Source organism: Ovis aries, chromosome 25 (assembly GCF_016772045.2).
Source record: "Ovis aries strain OAR_USU_Benz2616 breed Rambouillet chromosome 25, ARS-UI_Ramb_v3.0, whole genome shotgun sequence".
NCBI lineage: Eukaryota > Metazoa > Chordata > Mammalia > Artiodactyla > Bovidae > Ovis > Ovis aries.
In genome coordinates this window covers 32,580,173-32,600,831 of record NC_056078.1, presented here as the reverse complement: position 1 = coordinate 32,600,831, position 20,659 = coordinate 32,580,173, and the positions used below count along the sequence as shown (strand labels likewise).

Below are 20,659 nucleotides of genomic sequence, written 5' to 3'. Positions count from 1 at the left end.
TGTGGGCTCCATCCTCAAATGACTTCACTCAAGGGACCCCGAGTTGAGGGTAAGTTGAGATGCAAAAGCGCCAGTATTCGGCAGATGGAAATTCCAGGCTACATTTCCCAGGGCACGTGTCTGCTGCTGGTGGGATTGCCAGATGGAAGGAGAAGCCTTTTCAAAAGATTCCATTGGGGAGGTTCACAGCCTGTGAGCGCCCAGTGTGTTTCCATAAATGGAGCCCAAACCACCCTTTCCCCAGCACCATGCTTGATGACCTGTCTCCACCACAGTTTACACATTTTTAAAGTTAATGATGCTCTCTGCCCAGGAAGCGAGGCAACTGACGTGCAAGTGCTCCCCTGGAGGGATGAGTGATGGGACGTCTTGCGGAAACTGAAGGACCAGTTTGTTTCAGGATAAATGGCCTTCTTGTGTTCTCTTTTTCCTATCTCAGCTGATTTCCTGTAGCCAGCCTAGCATGTTTGGCTGGAGCACTGGGGTAGGAAGAAGAAAAGGCTGTGGGTCAGTTTGTTGGATTTTTTGCTACAACTGTCAGCCAAGTTATCTCAGAATATCATCTCTCTCAGGTCATCTTTTCCACCCAGACTGAACACAGGGTAACAGCCCAAATCTCCCTGGCTAACCCAGAGTTTCTGGACCTGTTCCTGGTAAAGTTTGTTGGTGGGGAGCTGGCTTTTCCTTTCGGTAACGGGTATGTTGAAAACCCATGTTATGTTCTACGAAGATGTCCAGGGTGGCTTGTGCTAGGATGGGGAAGAAAACTCTGAAACAAGTCTCTGAAAGTAGATGCTCAGTCTGACCATCTCGGTGGGGGTTTCCATCAGAAGCTTCGGAAGCACTGTTTCCCCAGGAGTTCCCAGCTGCAGCTGTGGGCTGTTGGTGAGGCCCGGACGTCTCCCCCTGGCTGGGGACAGCTGGTAGTGGTTGTCCTCAGTGGTCTATGCTGGGGGGAGTCTCTTTTTCCCTGTGGCAACTTTCAGTGAGCCCCTCAGAGCGATAATATTCCTCCGATTTTATGGATCTTCCATAGAAAGTTCCTAGTCTGCTTCCCAGCAGCTCTTCTTTTTTTTTTTTTAAATTATAGTTGATTTATAATATGGCACTAGTTCCAGGTGTACAGCGTAGTGATTCAGCCATTTTTTTCAGGTTATATTCCATTATAGGTTATTACAAGACACTGAATACAATTCCCTTCGCTATATAGTAAGCCCTTGTTGTTTATCTAGTTTATATAGTTTGTATCTGTTAATCCCATATTCTTAATTTATCCCTCTCCCCGCCTCCCTCCAAACTGCTTCCCTTTTGGTAATCTTAAGTTTGTTTTCTATGCCAGTGAGTCTGTTTCTGTTTTATATACGGATTCATTTGTACTCTTTTTTTTAGATTCCATGTATCTGACATGCTATTTGCCTTTCTCATTCTGACTTAACTAAGTATAATATTCTATAGGTCCATCTATGTTGCCACGAATGACAGTATTTCATTCTTTTTATGGCTGAGTAATATTCTATTGTATAATATTTTATTTATTTTTTATTTTACTTTACAATACTGTATTGGTTTTGCCATACATCCATTGTATGATATTAATATAATATTTCATTATATAGCCTATATATATGTAGTATATATCTTTTTCTTAAGCCAGTTGTCTGTTGGTGGCACTTAGGTTGCCTCTATGTCTTGGCCGTTGTCTTTAGTGCTGCTGTGAACATTAGGGTTCGTGTGTCTTTTTGAATTAGAGTTTTTCTTTTCTACCCAAGGGTGGGATTGCTGGATCATCTGGCAGCTCTATTTCTAATCTTTAAAGAAACCTCCCTACTGTTCTCCATAGTGGCTGTACTAATTTACATTCCTACCAGCAGTGAATGAGGGTTCCCTGTTCTCCACACCCTCTCGAGCATTTATTCTTTGCAGACTTTTGATGGTGGCCATTCTGACCAGGGTGAGGTGACAGCTCATTGCAGGTTTGATCTGCACTTCCAGGCAGCTCTTTTGAGGACCGTGTTCCCATACTCCTAGAGTTGGGAACTCACTGTAGAGACAGTTACACCTGGAGCTTCTTGCTCCCCAGTGGAATGTTCCTGACGTGGTGGAGAGAATTCACCAGTCCTTGGTGATGATGTCTGATCCCAGGTGGCCCTTACAAGCAGTTCCAATTCCCACTGTCTTCTAACCAGGTGAGCCAGATCCCGTGGATGAACCAGATCCTGTGGATAAAGCAAATCCCCTGGCCTGCTGCTCCCTGGGATGGGCGTACAGATCACCTCCGTCATAACCCCCAGGCCTCTTTCCTTTGGTGGCACATAGTTTTGTTCAGAAAGCACAGCTGAGATATGAGTCCAGACCTCAAGCTGGCTCTAAGAGTTCATTTATCCTTCACGCTCCAGAATAGCCCACTTCCACTATTTTCTTCTGTTGAGACGATGCAAGTCTTGTATCTCTGCATTAGGGAAGGCAGGTCTGATGGCAGCAGTTCCCTGGATATGGGGTCTTGGTTTCTCACACAGGTGACCACTCTCCCGTTGTGAAACCCATCCTCAACACTGTTGGCACCGTGGACCAGATAATTCTTTGCTGTTGGAGACTGTTCCTTGTTTCAAGTATGTTTAGCAGCCCTGGGTTTTACCTACTGGATGCCAGTAGCAACACCCCTCCCCACCAGATGTGACGAGCGAAAGTGCTCCAGTGATGCCAGCCTGCTCAGGATTCCCAGCACATGTCACCCCACCTGCGTCTGCATCTTTGCTCATGTTCCTACCATCAGGGATGCTTCTGTCCTCCTCAGAAGAGAAGACGTCTGATTCTCTTTCCACTGGAATGTTCCCTTCCCTCCCCCTCCCACCAGTATTCCCTCTGAATGGTTCTACAGTAGCTTTGACTGTGTTAGAGTGGTCGTTGCTTACCCATCTGTCTTGAGCTCCTAGGGATCTATGGCAGGGTCCTAGTCTAGTGTGTAGACCCCACGGCCAGCAGAGTACCTAGCTCATGTACTCTGAGTGGGATCCATGCAGCCAACAGCAGACTACGGGGTGTGTCCTCGCTTGAGGGTTGGCACACCCTGGGCACTTAGGATGGTCACACGTGAATTGGCCCTGATCTTTTCAAGTTGATTAAATAGCATGCAGTACTATTTCTTGGGGTGGGGGGCAGTGGTCCATATAATAATATTTTATTCTACTCTCTCTGAGGCAGTTCCTTTAAAAAAATAAATTTAAATAATTATTGTTTACTTATGGCTGTGTCGGGTCTTTGCTGCTGGGCAGGGTTCTCTCGTTGCTGAGAGCAGGGGCTATTCTCTAGCTGTGGGGTGCAGGTATCTCATTGCGGTGGCTTCTCATTGCAGAGCACGGACTCTGGAGCACAGCTCAGTAGTTGTGTTACGTGGGCTCACGTGTCCCGTGGTCATGCCCCTGGACCCGGATCCCCTGGTCAGTCCCAGACCAGGGACTGAACCCATGTCCCCTGCATTGGCAGGCAGATTCTTTACCACTGGACCACCAGGGAAGTCCTGAGGCAATTCTTAACCCTCTCAATTCATGAAGTGTATACATCCTGAATGCACTTTAGGGGGCTGCAGAGTCACTGAAAGTTTTGTGTATATGCGTGAATAGACATTGATTTTTTTCCATCCCTGGGTGTGGGATCCCATAGGTTTCATCAATTTTCCAGATGTAGCCAGGAGTTTAAAACTGTTAAGGATAATTATTTTAGTCGAATAACCTAGAGCTAACTATCTACATGTCCACTCCTGGCTTAGTTGGGGGTTGTGGGGGACATAGGGAGGCACTAGACCAGCTCTGAAGCAATAAAAGACGATTTCAGGGCTAAACTGCACAGCACAGATTATCAGTGCAAAGGGGTTCTAGACTGGAGAATCAATTACAAGGCCAAGTGTCTGTGGAAGACCCTGGGAGGGCCCGTATGCTGTAGGACTGTTGGCTTTCAAGTTCTTTGTTCCACAACTTGTAGTGGCTATGAAGACAAGTGGTCGGTTATCACTATTTGTGATAGCTACTTTAAAATCAGTTCATATGTATCTTGAGAACCTGCTCTATACAAAGTTCTGTGCCTATTGCCTGGAGAAAAAGTGTAACTCTTTAGAGGAAAAAAGCTTGGTTCTCTATTGGCTCATCTGTGTAGGAGCTGGGGCTTGGGACAAACATTTGGCCTCTGAGTCTCAGATTTTCATTTGTAAAATAATAAAATCTCCTCTTGTGGAATCCACCCTTATGTCAGGCTCCTTCCATTGAGAAATACCCCTTCCCTACATTGGTCGTGAGGTTCTACTTGGGGGTTTTCATTGTAACACTCCACGTACCCCAGGCTAGGCAGACATGCCACGCTTGTTGCGTCACAGTCGTCCGTCCTCCTGAGCTCACTGGTGGGAGTGTGGCTGTGACTCAAACTTTGCCAGCTGAAGCCCTTCCCTGGGGTTTTTCCAGTGGGAGATCCATCTCTGTCCACTTGGAACAATTTAAATTGAGTTGGTTTTCTGTAACCCAAATGGTATTAATTGTAACAAAGTACCTACATTGTGAAATTTGTCAAAGTAGAAATAATGTATATGGAGCAATTAACAAGGTACCTAGATATTAAAAATATACATTAAAAAATAGCAGACAGTAATGTTGCAATCAAAGAAGGATCTCTCTGTAGCCCATGTTTGAATTTGGGCTCCTAAAATGTGTTAGGCAGGCTCTTCCTTTGTGTCTTTAACACACAGTTTCTCTGCTTGCAATGGCTACCCCTTTGGTTCAGTTCAGTTCAGTCGCTCAGTCGTGTCCGACTCTTTGCGACCCCATGAATCGCAGGACGCCAGGCCTCCCTCTCCGTCACCAACTCCCGGAGTTCACTGAGACTCATGTCCATCGAGTCAGTGATGCCATCCAGCCATCTCATCCTCTGTTGTCCCCTTCTCTTCCCTCTTTATCCACCAATAAGCTTATGTCAGTTCTACTTATTCTTTTATTTTTAATTAAAAATTTTAAATGTATTTACTTTTAGCTGCATCAGGCCTTAGTTACAGCAGAGCACGTGGGCTCTTGTTTCAGCGTGCGAGCTCTCCGGTTACGGCCCTTGGGCTCACTGCTCTGCAGAATGTGGGATCTTAGTTTCCCTGACCAGGGATCAAACCTGTGTCTCCTGCATCGGAAGGTGGGTTCTTAATCACTGGACCACCAAGGGAGTCCCAGCTGACCTTATTCTCGTCTAAAAGTCTATTTTGTCTGATAATAAACAGCCAACTGCTTTCTTTTGGTTAGAATGTGTCTGCTGCAGTTCTTCCCTGTCCTTCAGTTTCTTTTCTGCATCTTCAAGTTAGAGATGTGTTTCTGGGAAATAGCACATTCCTAAATAATTTCAACCCAATCAGGTGGTCTTGTCTTTTAATTGGTTGGTTGAATCTGTTTACAATTATTGTAGTTTTAGATGTTTGAATGTTGTTGTTGTTCAGTTGCTAAGTCATGTTCAACCCTTTGTGACCCCATGGGCTGCTCCACACCAGGCTTCCCTGACCTTCACTATCTCCCAGAATTTGCTCAAACTCATGTCCATTGAGTCGGTGATGCCATCCTATCATCTCATTTTCTGTCCCCCCATCTTCTCCTACCCTCACTTTTTCCCAGCATCAGGGTCTTTTCCTGTGGTCAGCTCTTTGCATCAGGTAGCCGAAGTATTGAAGTTTCAGCTGCAGCATCAATCCTTCCAATGAATATTCAGAATTGATTTCCTTTAGGATTGACTTGTTTGATCTCCTTGCAGTCCGAGAGACTCTCAAGAGTCTTCTCTAGCACCACAATTTGAAAGTATCAATTTTTCAGAACTCAACCTTCCTTATGGTCCAACTCTCACATTTGTACACGACTTCTGGAAAAATCATAACTGATTATTTGGAACTTTGTCAGCAAAGTAATGTCTCTGCTTTTTAATATGGTGTCTAGGTTTATCATAGCTTTTCTTCCAAGGAGCAAGTGTCTTTTAATTTCATGGCTGCAGCCACTATCTGCAGTGATTTTGGAGCATAAGAAAATAAAATCTGTCAATGCCTCCACTTTTCCCTATCTATTTGCCATGAAGTGATGGGACCAGATGCCATGATCTTAGTTTTTTAATGTTGAGTTTCAAGGCAGCTTTTTCAGTCTTCTCTTTCACCCTCATCCAGAGGCTCTGTTTGAATAGATTCTATCATTTTCTTTTATTATCTCTGTTTGTGCTACCTCATGCTGCTCCCCCCACCTGCCACCATTCCCTTTTCTGTTCTTTGACTTCCACCCCTCTTTGATTTGGGAGCAATCCATTCCATTTTTATTCTTTCAGCTCCTAAAATTTTAACATATTCACCTGACATAATCTCACGTTAATTCTTACACCTAACCCTCTTACAGACACCTTAAGAACTGTGCTGTGCCTCACCCTGATGCACACGCTGTGCAACATGTTACTGAGTCTAGTAATTTGGTTCCAGCCTGTTTGGCCCTTCCCAAGTCGGTCATTAATACTGTTGCCATTGTTTTAGAAACTCGTGCTTGCCGAGTATTGCTCATGTGGCAATCTGTATCTCTGCTCATCAGGGCTTCTTCCTCATTCCTCCCTCCTCATTCCATTTCTTGCCCCCCGAAGTTCATCCTTCAGAAATTCTTCCAGGGAGACACTGTTGGTGACAGATGCTCTTCAGTTTTCATTTGTCTAAAAACGTTTTATTTCAGCCTCACTGTTGAGTTGCAGTGTAGTTGCGCATAGAGTTCTAGGTTGACAGCTGTTTTCATTCAGCCCTTTGAAGCCCTTTCGTGGTTCTGCTGATCCTGGGTGCAGTTTTGCTGTTGAGAAGTCTGCTGACTGTCATTCCTCTGAAGGTAAGTTCTGTTTTCTCGCTTGTTGCTTTTCATATTTTACTCTGTGACACTGGTGAATTATGGCTTCGCTACGAAGCACCTCTAGCTGGGTTTTTATTTATCCTGCCTAGAACATAGCTTCCTGATTCATGAAGTCTTGTTTTCCATTAATTCTCAGTCATTATCTCTTTGAATCTTCTCTCTCATCATTCTCCATGATCATTTTCTGGAACTCTCATTAGATATCCATGAGAGAAATTTGCCTTTTATCTGCTCTGTCTGCCATGCCAATGCGCTTATTTCTATCTTTTTCTTTTGTAAACTGGCTGTTCTTCTCAGATCTACTTTTATTTGCCTAGCTCTTACAGTCCCACTGAGTCTAATTGCTATTTACCCTACTCAGTGAGTTTTAAAATTTTAGTGGCTATTGAATCTTCTCCAGAAGCTTTTTTTGGTTCTTTTCCAGATTCGCTTGGCTTTTGTTCCACTGTATTCCCTTCCCCCCCCCTCATTTTTCTATTTCCTTCTTTTATCCTTTAATAATTTAAAGTTACTACTTTTATATTCTCTCTGATATTATTCGTTTACCAGAAGTTCTTGGCAGCCCTAGCTGATTTGCTTTCCTTTTATCTATTGACATTTGCTCCTGATGCAATGGTTTTCCATAGGCTTTGAAATTTTGGATTGTGAGTGAAGCTTTATCTTTGGAAACTGAAGCTTTATCTTTGGAAACTGAAGCTTTATCTTTCGAAAGCTTTTCTCATCTTGAGTTGAGGATATGTATCTTCTCTTCCAAGTTTTTTATTCTTGTCAGTTAATATACTTTAATGTATTTATTGGGCTTCCCTGGTGGCTCAGCAGTACAGAATCTGCCTGCCAATTCAGGAGACTTGGGTTCAGTCCCTGAGTCAGGAAGATCCCCTAGAGAAAGAAAAGGCAACCCACTCCAGACATAGTCTATGGGATTTCCAGGGTTGCAAAGGGTTGGACACGACTTACTAACTAAACAAAAACAACCACAGTATGTATATTAGATGCTCAACCATCTTTATTGATGGTATGGACAACCTACAGAAAGATGAATCTCCTTACCCTCCACCTTTTACCAGAAGGGGATTTATTTCTCTACCTCTTTCCCTCTAAGCATTTTTGCTTATGAGTCTGAGATTTTTTTAATTTACTATTGTTGAGACATACATTCTTGGGACAAGAAAATGCAGCTGGCCTCAGAAGAAGAGACACCAGCACACACACAGCCCAGGCTCACCCTCAACCACTGCAGAACCTGAGACTTGCTGGGGTTGGAATGTCCAAGCTGTAAGGTCTCCTCGGGCCTGTGCTTTGCAGGTAGACCCAGCATCTCAACTATTTATTCTCCTGGGAAAGGAGAAAACCCAGAGTGACAGGCGTTGGGAGGGTGGGAGGTGGTAGCAATGTTCACTGCCAGGAATTCACCACCAGGATTTTGTGCCTTTCCTATATAAAGGGAATATCTTCTTACTGCAGAAGTCTGGGAATCCCCTTATTCTACGGCTGCAGGCTGCCTGTGATGTTCTGGAAAGGGGGGAAAGAGGATGGAAGAGTCCTTCAGTCATAGGAGGAGAGACAATATCAAGCAGCTGACAAAGAGGAGTGAACAAGACCACCATCATCTCTGGGTGGAGAGAGGAGAGGAAACACAAGGATAATGTGGCGAGGGACCAATGGGGTAGGAGGAGGCCACTCATGGTGTGGAGGCTAGAGACTTGGAGAAGGTGGGAAGAGGTATGTATATCCCCACCTTTCCACTTTTGTTCATGATGACAGAGGACAGCAGAAAGCCAAGACTTACCATGTGCCAGGGACTGTGCTAAGAGCTTTGTCTGGATTCTTTCCTTTGATCCTCATAACATCTCATTGAGGAGGCACTTCTATTCTCCCTAACATACAGATGAGGACACTGCCATTCAAGAAGGTAAGAAATGTAACCCATACCCCACAGCCAGAGAGAGAAGCAGAGCTGAAATGTGACCCAGCTGTATCCTGTGCCAGAACAGAACATTCTCCAGGGGATCTTCCCAGCCCAGGGATTGAACTGAGGTCTCCTGCATTGCAGGCAGATTCTTTACCATCTGAGCCACCAGGGAAGGCCTCATGGCATGTGGTGGGTGCTTAGTAAATACTTGCCTAGTAAGCAACTCATGTTTTTTTCCTTTGTAGAGTTGAGGAGCTGAGCCTTGGAGTGGTGGAATAGCATGTGAGATGCTATTAGGGTGAGATGCTCTCCTTCCCTTCTCCTCCCTGGGCTTTAAAGTCGTCACTGGGAGGGACCAGCACCCTGGGCACTTTCTCTGGTGAGGAGGCTGGGCTGGTGGAGATTTTTGAGAAGCATGTCATCCTGCTGGCTGATACAATGAGGAGTTGCTGCCTGAACCCTCCCTTGGCAGAGTGACAGTTTTTAGGTATCAATCATGCTGAGTCCCATTATCATCATCCCCATCTCAGTGATGAGAAGAGACCACATAAGGGAGGGACTCCTCCCTTGTCCCCACCTCCTGCACACACAGCCCAGGCTCACCCTCAACCACTGCAGAACCTGAGACTTGCTGGGGTTGGAATGTCCAAGCTGTAGGGTTTCCCTGGGCCTGTGCTTTGCAGGTAGACCCAGCATCTCAAGTATTTATTCTCCTGGGAAATGAGAAAACCCAGAGTGACAGGCATTGGGAGGGTGGGGGTGGTGGGAATGTTCACTGCCAGGAGTTCGCCACCAGGATTTTGTGCCTTTCATTTATAAAGGGAATATCTTCTTACTGCAGAAGTCTGGGAGCCCCCTTATTCTACAGCAGCAGGCTGCCTGTGGGTGGAGCACCCAGCAGAGGCCGCTGGGTCTCTGGTTTCCTCATTGTTTTCCCTTCACCTCCCTCTTCCTGCCTCTCTCTCTCTCTCTGTTGCTGTCTCTCTCCCTCTCCCTTCTTAACTTTTCCTGTCATTTCTCCCCTCCTTCTTTGCTCTCCCGACCCCTCCCCCTGGGACATGCACTTTGCTTTCTGTGAACTTTTCTCTCTCTCCTTCTACTTCCCAAAGCCCTCTCTCTCTCCAAAGGCACAGCATGACACCCCATTCCACCTCGTCCCTCACCCCACCATGCCTGAGAAGGTCCTGGCTTGCCTGCAGCCTCAGGGCTCATCCCACAGAGGCTCTTCAAAGCTCCTTGAGCTTACAGTTCTTGAAAAGCATCCTGGCTCTAGGGGGAGGCTGAAGAGCTGGGCAGCCAGATGTACCTGCTGAGTTTAAAGTTCCCCATTGGGGAGTGTTTCCTGGGGTACCTGGGATGCCCGGCCCCTGTAGGGTGCCCAGAGGCCCCAATGCTGTGGGGACAAACTCCCAGGGTGCCTACCACAAGCCCCAGGGGACTTCTGAAGTCCTCTCTGCTAACCCACTGTGGGGGGCCCCCTGGCAGTGGGCTCTCAATGCAACAAAGAGCCCCATGGGGCTCAGAGACCCAGATCAGCATTTTAAAGAAAGGTCAGCCAGAAGGGATTGCTGAGACCTGCTGGGAGCAGAGGGGATGATGGCTAGGGAAGCTCATCAGCCCCAGGCCCCCAGCAGGCCCATCTGCTGCCCAGGTGGCATTTGAGAGGTCAGGAAAGGCACAGATAAGAAAGGGGGAGACTTGGACTCCAACTTCAGCTCAGATGCCAGTGAATGAAGATCAGGCAGGTTACATAATATCTCCAAGTCTCACAGTCCTCCATTTCAAAAGAAAAAGTCAGAGAAAATGGTCTCTAGAATCCTTCCTGCTCTGGCATTAGGATGGTCCTGGGAGAGTGCTGAGGGCTGGGTGACCACGAGGCTGCTGATCCCAGGAGGGCTCGGAACAAATACCAGCAGTGTGTGACTCTGGATGAGGTGGGTACGTGACCTTTGGAGCCTCAGTTTCCCCTCTGTGTAGTAAAGTAAGAGTAACACTTGTGGGATCCTGTTAGAATTAAAACAAGAAGGAAAGCCCAGGGTTTCTCAAAGGATAAGCTATATGGCCCCAGGCAGTACCCAGGCTGACTAGCTCATCTTCCATCCTGGCACTCAGTGACAGAGTCAGGCCCTGCTCAATCCTTTCTTAAATCCAGTTGCCACAGAGACAGTCAGCATGACTGTAACACATCTCTGCTACTGCTAAGTCACGTCAGTCGTGTCTGACTCTGTGCGACCCTATAGACAGCAGGCCCACCAGGCTCCGCCATCCCTGGGATTCTCCAGGCAAGAACACTGGAGTGGGTTGCCATTTCCTTCTCCAATGCAGGAAAGTGAAAAGTGAAAATGAAGTTGCTCAGTCATGTCCGACCTCAGCGACCCCATGGACTGCAGCCTTCCAGGCTCCTCCATCCATGGGATTTTCCAGGCAAGAGTACTGGAGTGGGGTGCCATTGCCTTCTCCAAACACATCTCTATCACTTACCAATTTCTCCTTTAAGCAAAGGAAGTCCAGGCCTCAGGGTAAGGGCTGGCTGTTGATAATATCAAGTTCTGATTTGATAACATTGTTTTTATTTATTTTATTTAATGTCTGTTTTCACGCTTTCCTTCTATTTATTCTTTATTTCCATGTTTGTATTTTATCTTATTTTAAAAATGTTTATTTCTTATTTAATTTGTCTTCTGCCCATAGTAATGCTGGTTTTCCATGAAGGTCATAGAATATCCTCTTGACATAAATTTGAGTAAGTAAATGCAATCTCTTGGAGACAAATATTAAGTAGTAGTAAAGGCAGCCTGATGCTCTGGTATAAGTTGTGTAGGTGATCTAAGAATCAGCGGAAACGTTTGCATTAAACCTAGCAACATGTCAAGTGCTTCCTATGGTCCCTGACCTCTTCGGTGTACTCCTTGTTTTGTTGCTAAATTGTGTCTGACTCTTTGGCCACCCCATGAACTATAAGCGCACCAGGCTCCTCTGTCCATGGGATTTCCCAGTGGGTAATCATGACTATTACTGCCATCCAAGGAAGGGCACATGCTGCCACATGGCATTTCTCTGCCTGTCACCTCGGCTCCCAACTTGTGCTGATGACACCCGTGTCCTTGTAGCAAGCCCTGCAGGCAGTGCAGCGTGGGGATAAACCCTGTTCAGTCTTCAGATTAGTTCTGACTCAAATGGTCTCTCCCATTGAGTTTAATGGAAAGTCATTCCAATGGGCCACCAGATTATGAAACCATTGAATGTCTACACTAGTGAAAAGGGGGTTGGAATTCCCATCTGAGCCATTGTACTTTGTTAAACAGAGTATGTATTACCTTATAACGTAAAAGCCACTTATGCATAGCCACCAATGTGTCTCAGTATAGTGTCACCAAGACAGATCTTCAGAGAAGAGTCAAGAGCAAGTGAAAACAAAAGCTGCAAGTCCGTGACTATCCATCACCCGAGAAGTTCCCAAGATGATTCGGGCAGCTTGTGTGTTAACTTTGTTCAACTCACAGCTTTCTATTGTGTTACAAGAAGGGAAGAACAAAATGAAAATTTTGTTTCTTAAACAAAATTTTGTTTTTTAAACAAATTTTGTTTTCAAAAACAAAATTTATATATAAGCCAAAGGATGTTTCTTTAAACCTCCCATCCAGAACAGCGCCTTGCAGGAAATATGTCTAACACAGCATCCTGGGGCTCCCTGGGGCTTTCTGAATGCAAAGATTTAGCCACGTGCCTGGGACTATCTGCCTCTAACAGTCTGGTCTGTCACATCTGCATAGTGTAAGATATCTTTCTAGAAGTATCTGAAGTATCCAAAGTTTGTGATCATAAAAGCCCATGTCAGAAGTCCCCAGGGAGGAAGATCAGGGTGGGGGGCACTCAGCGGATGCCCCCAAACAGCTGCAGCACCTGGAAAAGCCAGAGGTCGCTCCTCTCTGTGTTTGGACTGGTAGCCATCAGCACAATGCTCTCTCTGGATTAGTAGGACAACTGTGCAAAATTCCCCCTGGTGGCAGACTCAAGGACGCAGGTCCCGACCAGTGGTGAGGACTTACCTTGCCTTCTTGTCCTCTAACACTATTCCTAGGACAATGTTTCACATATGCTGAACATCTAACAGCCTTCTGCTGAAACCTGGCAAGCTCCTTCCATAAAAAGTTGCAATGAATTTCTCTCCTGAACTCAGCTTTCAGTTTTCGAAGCCTTGTTTCCTTAATGGCTTGTTTTCTTTGACTCCCAGGATATTGCTGGATTGGAGTTTTGTCTTATTTTGTTTGTTTTTGCAGAAATGTTGCAAAAGCAGAATTTCTTGGTTTCACACAGATAGCCTTACCTCTCATTAAAATACCATGGTTTATAATTTGTTAGGCCATTAAATTATTATCTCACCTTTGGGAAGCAGGAAGTTTGGCAAGTGTGGGATAGATGCTAAAGTTGAAGAAGGGATGTGACTTCAAGGGCGCCAGCTGTCAGTGTGAAACAAAGGGACCCAGCTTTGGATAATGTTATGGTAAAAACAGACACCAACAGTGTAAGTCAAAATTAGAAGCCAATGAAAGCCACAGAGATGCCTGACTTTTGACTCATTTCTCCTTATTTCTCAAGAGGGTTTATAAGTGGGACGGATGATTTCCACATTGTCCTTTTTTTTTTTTTTTTTGCCAAAGTGGCAAGAGTTTCTAGTTAGAGGCAGGATTAAATCCCTTGATTCATCTGCACAGTCCACCCCTTTTATTTTTATATATCTGTGTTTTTTTTCTTTTTCTTTTGGCCGTACCTTGCGGCATGTGGGATCTTAGTTCTCCGACCAGGGATTGAACCTGTGCCCCCTCCACTGGAAGCGCAGAGTATTAACCACTGGACTGTCAGGGAAGTTCCTCCACCCCTTTTATAATGTAGTCAGTAGAGTACCTTGGGGCACAAGTGATAAGGAGTTGAGTTTTAGACTTGATCTTGAAACAGAGCCGGAACCAGAGCTTTCACAAATATCTAATCAGGGGCCTTCCATGAAGAGGATGAGAAAGTCTATCAATCTGAGAGTCAGAAGAACAAGTGAAGAGTACTGAGGATGACCTCTTCCCTTTGGTGTCTTCTTTTTCCCACTGTGAAAATGGGTGGGTGAATTTTTGCCCTGCCTATGTCCCAGAGACAAGGTCCACAGTACTGGTGTTCTGGTGGGGTGACACTGCTCGCAGAGATGAAAGGGACGTAGGAATTTCCAAAAGTCGAATGGGATGAAAGTGCAAGATGGGTTCTAAGCAGAGCAGGGTCCATGAGTTGGGCCCCCTTTGTCCCAGTCATGGATGTAGTTTAGGGGAATGAAGGCTACATTCTTTGGCTGGCACTGGGGCCAGTGATTGAGGGAGGTATGGTGGGACCACAGACACTATTTTCCTCAGAGCCATTGGCTTTGATGTGTTAGAAGAGGGGAGAATTTTCCTTGGGTTCTTTGTCCTAGCCCCCAAACTTTTCACTTGGAACTGGCTGATATGAAGCCCCTGATGTGGGGCAAGGCTGGGAAGCAGCCCACAGGCAGGCTGGCTTGGACTTGCGCCCGTCTGGCAGACAGGCGCTGGGTCTATGATATAAGAATGCCCACAGAAATCTTCAGGGCGTCTTTTTGACTTGTATGAATCACTGACAAAGCTTTAGGACTTATTTAAAAAGATGAAGTTTTGGAATAACCTAAATGTCAGCAGTAGGCCATGAAATAGAATATTACTCAATTATTTTTTAAATGTTTTCTTGTAGTTAAGCTACACTGGGAAAATTCTGTGTTCCAGTGCCCTCAGACTCACACTTGCACCCCATCAGTCACATGTCAGTCTAACTCTACCCTGTACCCCAAATCTCTGCTGTCATTAAGAACTGAAAGCTTCAGAGGGCAGATTTGCAGCTGCAACATATAATACAGAACACTTCATGGAAAAACAAAGTGCTTTCTATGATATTTAATGACACAGAGGAGAATGCTTACAATTTAATGTTAAGGGAAACTAGAGTAAAAATTAGATGTTTGATCTATTCCTAATTTTGCAAAAATACACACCCAAGAAAATGTGTGAAAGAAATATATAAAAATATTAATAATGGTTACTTGTTGATGGTGATCATTCTAGGTGAATTTTATATTATTTTATGAAACTTTAGGAGTCTGAGTTATTCTTATAAGTAGAAAAAGATACTTGTAGTAAAGTAGAAAAAAACATTTATAGTAAAGGGGGTTCATGTTTGGGAACGCATGTAAGAATTAAAGATTTTAAAATTAAAAAAAAAAAAAAGAAAGAAACGCTGGACTGGAAGAAACACAAGCTGGAATCAAGAGTCCCGGGAGAAATATCAATCACCTCAGATATGCAGATGACACCACCCTTATGGCAGAAAGTGAAGAGGAACTAAAAAGCCTCTTGATAAAAGTTAAAGAGGAGAGTGAAAAAGTTGGCTTAAAGCTCAACATTCAGAAAACCAAGATCATGGCATCTTGTCTCATCACTTCATGGGAAATAGATGGGGAAACAATGGAAACAGTGTCAGACTTTATTTTGGGGGGCTCCAAAATCACTGCAGATGGTGACTGCAGCCATGAAATTAAAAGACGCTTACTCCTTGGAAGAAAAGTTATGACCAACCTAGATAGCATATTCAAAAGCAGAGACATTACTTTGCCGACTAAGGTCCGTCTAGTCAAGGCTATGGTTTTTCCTGTGGTCATGTATGGATGTGAGAGTTGGACTGTGAAGAAGGCTGAGCGCTGAAGAATTGATGCTTTTGAACTGTGGTGTTGGAGAAGACTCTTGAGAGTCCCTTGGACTGCAAGGAGATCCAACCAGTCCATTCTGAAGGAGATCAGCCCTGGGATTTCTTTTGGAAGGAATGATGCTAAAGCTGAAACTCTAGTACTTTGGCCACCTCATGCAAAGAGTTGACTCATTGGAAAAGACTTTGATGCTGGGAGGGATTGGGGGCAGGAGGAGAAGGGGACGACCAAGGATGAGATGGTTGGATGGCATCACTGACTGGATGGATGTGAGTCTGAGTGAACTCCGGGAGTTGGTGATGGACAGGGAGGCCTGGCGTGCTGCGATTCATGGGGTTGCAAAGAGTCGGACACGACTGAGCGACTGAACTGAACTGAACTGATCACTTTCCCAGTAGTAGTTACAGCTTAGAAATCATGGTAACAATGTAAGCTCTGTTAGCACCTTCATCACAACAGTGTATATGCTACCAGGGCTGACAGATGGATAATTAATATTATTATGGTTGTATATTTTTACAGCTGGAGTTTTCTTTTTGGGATTTTCATATCTTAAATTTCTGTTTTAATAAGCCCCCTTTTCTAACTGAAACAAAATAATGTCATGTGCTGCCAGAGAGAGCCACCAGAGGGCGCTAAATCCCTTACAGAACCCATCTGACTTCTCTGGAGCGGAATCACTCAGATTTACATCAAGAGTACGGGAAGCGGGTCTAGGCCTGAAAAAAGAAATCCAATGTACATCCATTATGATGTTGGGTCTACATTTAAGTAGATAAGCTTCTTTGTTCTCCTTGGCTATTACTTTAGTTTCTCTGTCTTTTCAGTTTGTTTATGGACTTTTGTTTATTTATTTTAAATCGGTTGGGATTGTTCAGATTCGAATAATTTAGAAATGTGAAGCCCGGACTTGCTTTGTAAGCTTCCATGGACACATGTTCCCACATGAAGAGGCTGCCCCCCTCACCGAGAAGTTTATAAATGTGATGAGAAATAAACAGGTGGCTTGTATTGTTTTCAGAACAGAGAAGGTTGGAATTTCTACTTTTGCAAAGACTTTTCCTTCTTGTGCAGTGGCCCTCAATTCCCAGCCTGCAGAAATACCTACAAGAGGTGAAATGCACTGGGGCAATTTGTAGGTGCTTCTCCGTAGCCCTCGCATTCCTGAGGCTGTCCTAGGGAGCGGGAAGGTGGGGAGCGGGCATGCACGTCAGGGTTCAGAGTGGTCCTGCTGTGCCGTGGAACCTGCTCATGCCCAGTTGTCGGGGGCCATATGGGCTGCTGTGCAACGGCTGTGGCACAGGGCAGAGACATTGAGCCTCCGTTCTCAACCCAGCTGAGGGGCCGTGGGATGCAGCACAGAAGTGTGGGTCAGGGAGCGACAATTTTGCCCACATTCCCCCCCAAGACACACACACACACACACACACATACACACACGGACTGGCTTAGGGTTCAGAAGCTGTGATCTGAGTTTGGCTGTTTGTTTTTGGGTCACAGTATTACTTTCAGAATGGGAGAGGTTGGAATTCTACTTTTGTAAAGGTTTTTCGTTCTCGTTCATTGGCCCTCAATTCCCAGCCTGCAGACATACCTACAAGAGGTGAAACATATGCACAAAGATCTGTATGTTGTCTTTTTCATCCTTACAAACAACCCTTTGAGGTAAGCAGGGCAGTTCCTGTTGCTATTTCAATTTACAAATGAGAAAACACAATGAATGAAGGGGTACTTGAGGTTCCCTCTAAGTGTGAGGTCTACATTGGTGAGGCCAGGTGCCAGGCTTTCTGAAATCTGTGGTTGGTAAGGCAGTAGGGAGAAAGCTGAGTCACGGCCCGATGAAGTCTGTTTCTGGTGGATGCCGGTGGGTGGAGGCACTCTTTCATTTGGTGCCCACCAGGCAGGAGGTGGTGAGGGCTGGAGATTGTAGGAAGAACAGGATCTTGACTTTGATGGTGAGCATCTCTGAGGATCTTGCCTAGTCTGGGTTGTGCCTAACACAGAAATCGCAAAAAGCTTTAATCAACACAGGGACGACAAGTGATGAAAAGAAGCAGAGGAGATGATGCCGCAGGGGCTTCCCAGCACCTGGAAGGATGATGAGATGATGAAGGTGATGATGGAGGAGAAAGCCAGTGAAGATTCTGCAGTTGGGGTGACAGAAGTCACAGCAACTGGTGGCCTTTTGCTCCTCGTCCCCCGGCTGGTGTCTGAGGGGAACCCAGACTATGGGGGAAAGTCCAGCAAGGCCTGGAGGGGATTCATTGGTCTGCAGAAGCTTAATTATGTGAGGAAAGGGAATCCATCCTGGGGGTTTCATATTCCACTGGGGAGACAGTTCCATCCTTTGCTGCTCTTTTCATCCTTATGTGTTTTGCTTTTAAATTTCAAATCTAAAATTTGAGGAAAGTCCTTAACTTTACTGGTATGCTGAGATCCAGAGGCAGCAAAGTATAGCCACTTAGAAGGCTAATACTGGGTTGGCCAAAAAGTTCATTTGGCAAACCCAAACGAACTTTTTGGCCAACTCAATAAATCAAGGACCCTCTGGGCTGTGACCACCTTCCTGCACATCCCCGCAGCATTTTTGGGGCTGACACCCTCAACCCAGTGCTGGAAAGGACCCAGGGCCTCTGCATGCTTGGGACTGGTGCAACAGGAATGTGTTCAGAGTGGTTTCTCAACACAGAGAACTTTTCTAATGGATGTGGGTCCCAAGCCCAATAAATGTGTTCTGAATAGAGCAAGGAAGGAAGCTTCAAACATCCCCTTGAACCTCGCTGCCCAGCTTGCCCTCCCTTGCCCCAGCCTGCCCTGCATCCTAGGGCCTCCAAGGGCAAGGGGAGGGGCTGAGCTCTGACTCAGGCAGAAACAGCACAGGCCTATACCGTGAAGGATGCTAACTCGGCCTTCACCACAGGAAGGGCTGAAAGGAACCTGAGAATTCCAATTAGGCTTAAACTAATGAGCTGGAAACTTTGGGGAAACCACTGTGGGCAATGAGGGGAGAGTGCGATCATCTCACTTTTAATTAGCGCTGGGAAAACCTGTGGTCCAGCTAGTAGCAGGAGGAAGGGTAGCGTCCAGAGGGAGCATCAGAGGAGAATTCCCCTGGTGGTAAGGCACAGAGGCTGCTGAACAACCCCGGATGCCTTCTTCACCTCTAAGTGGGGAGAAGGGAAGATCCTACGTGGGGAGACATGGCCTTGAACGGAACCTGAGCTGCGCTGCTCACACGATGGAGGCTGAGGCTGGATAAACGCAGAGTGACTTTAGGGAACTCTGCTGTCTCTAGGAGCTGGCACTGAGCCTGAGACCAGGTCTCCCCGGCCCATCTCTGGCTACTTTCTTAGGCAGCCTCTGTCGCTTAACAAGGAAAAGGCCACAAACAACAAACAAGCAAAAACTACCACCTGCTGTCAAAGGGCACAGGCCAGCGCCAGGCCGGCAGGGGGACCGGGGCACCTAAGAAGGCGACAGGGAGAGCCTGTCGCCTCGACAGGGAGGCATGGATAGGGGTCGGTCGAGGGTGTGTATCCTGGAGAAGGGTCCGCCTCACTCCCGAAGCCCGAGCATCTTGGGGCGTCCGGCCTGTGCAATCAACAGCTGGTTACTTCTCCCCTCCCCACCGGGGTCTGCTTTGGGGAAATCGGCCTGCCACGGGCGCCCGACGGTCCTCCTAGGGCGCTCCAGGGCGCTCGGCTGGGGGCGCAGCACCTTGGAGAGAGGTGTCGGGTCCTGCGCCTGGGTTTGGGGCTCTGTACCCTTCGCACTGGGACTCAGGGGTGCGTGCCAGGCCGCCGCCAAGGGGTCTGCCGGCCCCCTGCCCAGCCCGGAGCTGAGGCGAGCCAGCCTGGCGAGCCTCCTCCCCTCCCGCCTCGGGCGGCCTGAGCCCGCGCCGGCTCCAGTTGCTGCAGCTGCTGTTGCTGGCGGCCGCGGGGAGCGCGCAGAAGAGGCTCGGGAGGCGAGGACGGGGACGAGGAGGAGCCTGAGCAAGCGGAGAGGAAGATCGAACGAAGGCCGAGGAGGCTCAGTGGCGTGGCGACGCGGCTCGGGGATCCCGGGAGCACGGGCTAGCGGCGTCGGCGGCGGGCCAGGCGCGGTGAACCTGCCGCGGCCCGACGCACACCGGGGCGGAGAGCGGGAGCCGAGCGCAGCCGGGAGAGGAGGGGCTGGCGCGGGGGTGCCCGAGAGGGGGCTGATGAGACGTTATTAACGAGTCGCCGCCTAATAAGCCCAGAGCGGCGGGCTAGCTGCCCGAGCGGCGTGCGGGGAGGGGGCCCGGGCCGGAGCGCGGCGCACACGCGTGGCGCACGGCGGGCGGCGCGGCGCGGAGCCGAGGGCACCCGGGCGGGCGCGCAGAGCCGGGGCGGGCCCGGGGGCGGCGCAGACCCCGGGCGCCGGCGGCCCGCGGCGCCCCCTCGCTCTCGGCGCTCGGGGCCGGCGCAGCCCGGGACGAGCGGGGCGCGGGCCTGGGAGGGGATCTGCCCGCGCGCTCCGTCCCCCTCCCCCCCGGACGGGCGGGCGGCCGGGGGGAGGGCGGGCGGCGGCGGCGGCCCGCTGTATATATCTCGGCGCACCCCGCCAGGTCGCGCACAGCGCCCCGAGCCCAGGCGCCTCCCCGCCCCCTTCTCGCGCTCCGCGGCGGCAGCAGCAGCAGCAATATGGCTGTTGAGGGGTGTTCGGGGCGGTGCCGGCGGCGGGAGGCGCTCCCCCGAGCCCCTGCGCCGGCTGCCCGTTGCTAGCTATGGCAAATGGTGGCGGCGGCGGCGGCGGCGGCGGCGGAGGCAGCAGTCTTAGAATGAGCAGCAATATCCACGCGAACCATCTCAGCCTAGACGCGTCCTCCTCCTCCTCCTCTTCCTCCTCCTCCTCGTCCTCGTCCTCGGTCCACGAGCCCAAGATGGATGCGCTCATCATCCCGGTGACTATGGAGGTGCCGTGCGACAGCCGGGGCCAGCGCATGTGGTGGGCTTTCCTCGCCTCCTCCATGGTGACTTTCTTCGGCGGCCTCTTCATCATCTTGCTCTGGAGGACGCTCAAGTACCTGTGGACCGTTTGCTGCCACTGCGGGGGCAAAACGAAGGTAACGCGCGCCCCGGGCGCCTCCTCCCT

General features: G+C 47.9%; 1 protein-coding gene across 13 annotated transcripts in view; it reads left to right on the top strand.

Annotated features, from left to right (window-relative positions):
• The first annotated feature begins 20,139 nt into the window (after window positions 1-20,139).
• KCNMA1 (potassium calcium-activated channel subfamily M alpha 1) overlaps window positions 20,140-20,659 on the top strand; it is a 767,665-nt gene continuing 767,145 nt past the window's right edge. For 12 of the 13 annotated variants that reach the window (XM_042240721.1, XM_042240720.1, XM_042240724.2 and 9 more), the window contains exon 1: window positions 20,140-20,630. In XM_042240721.1, the coding sequence (XP_042096655.1) occupies window positions 20,292-20,630 (339 nt within the window). In that variant the 5' untranslated portion in view covers window positions 20,140-20,291. 13 annotated transcript variants of the gene reach the window in all.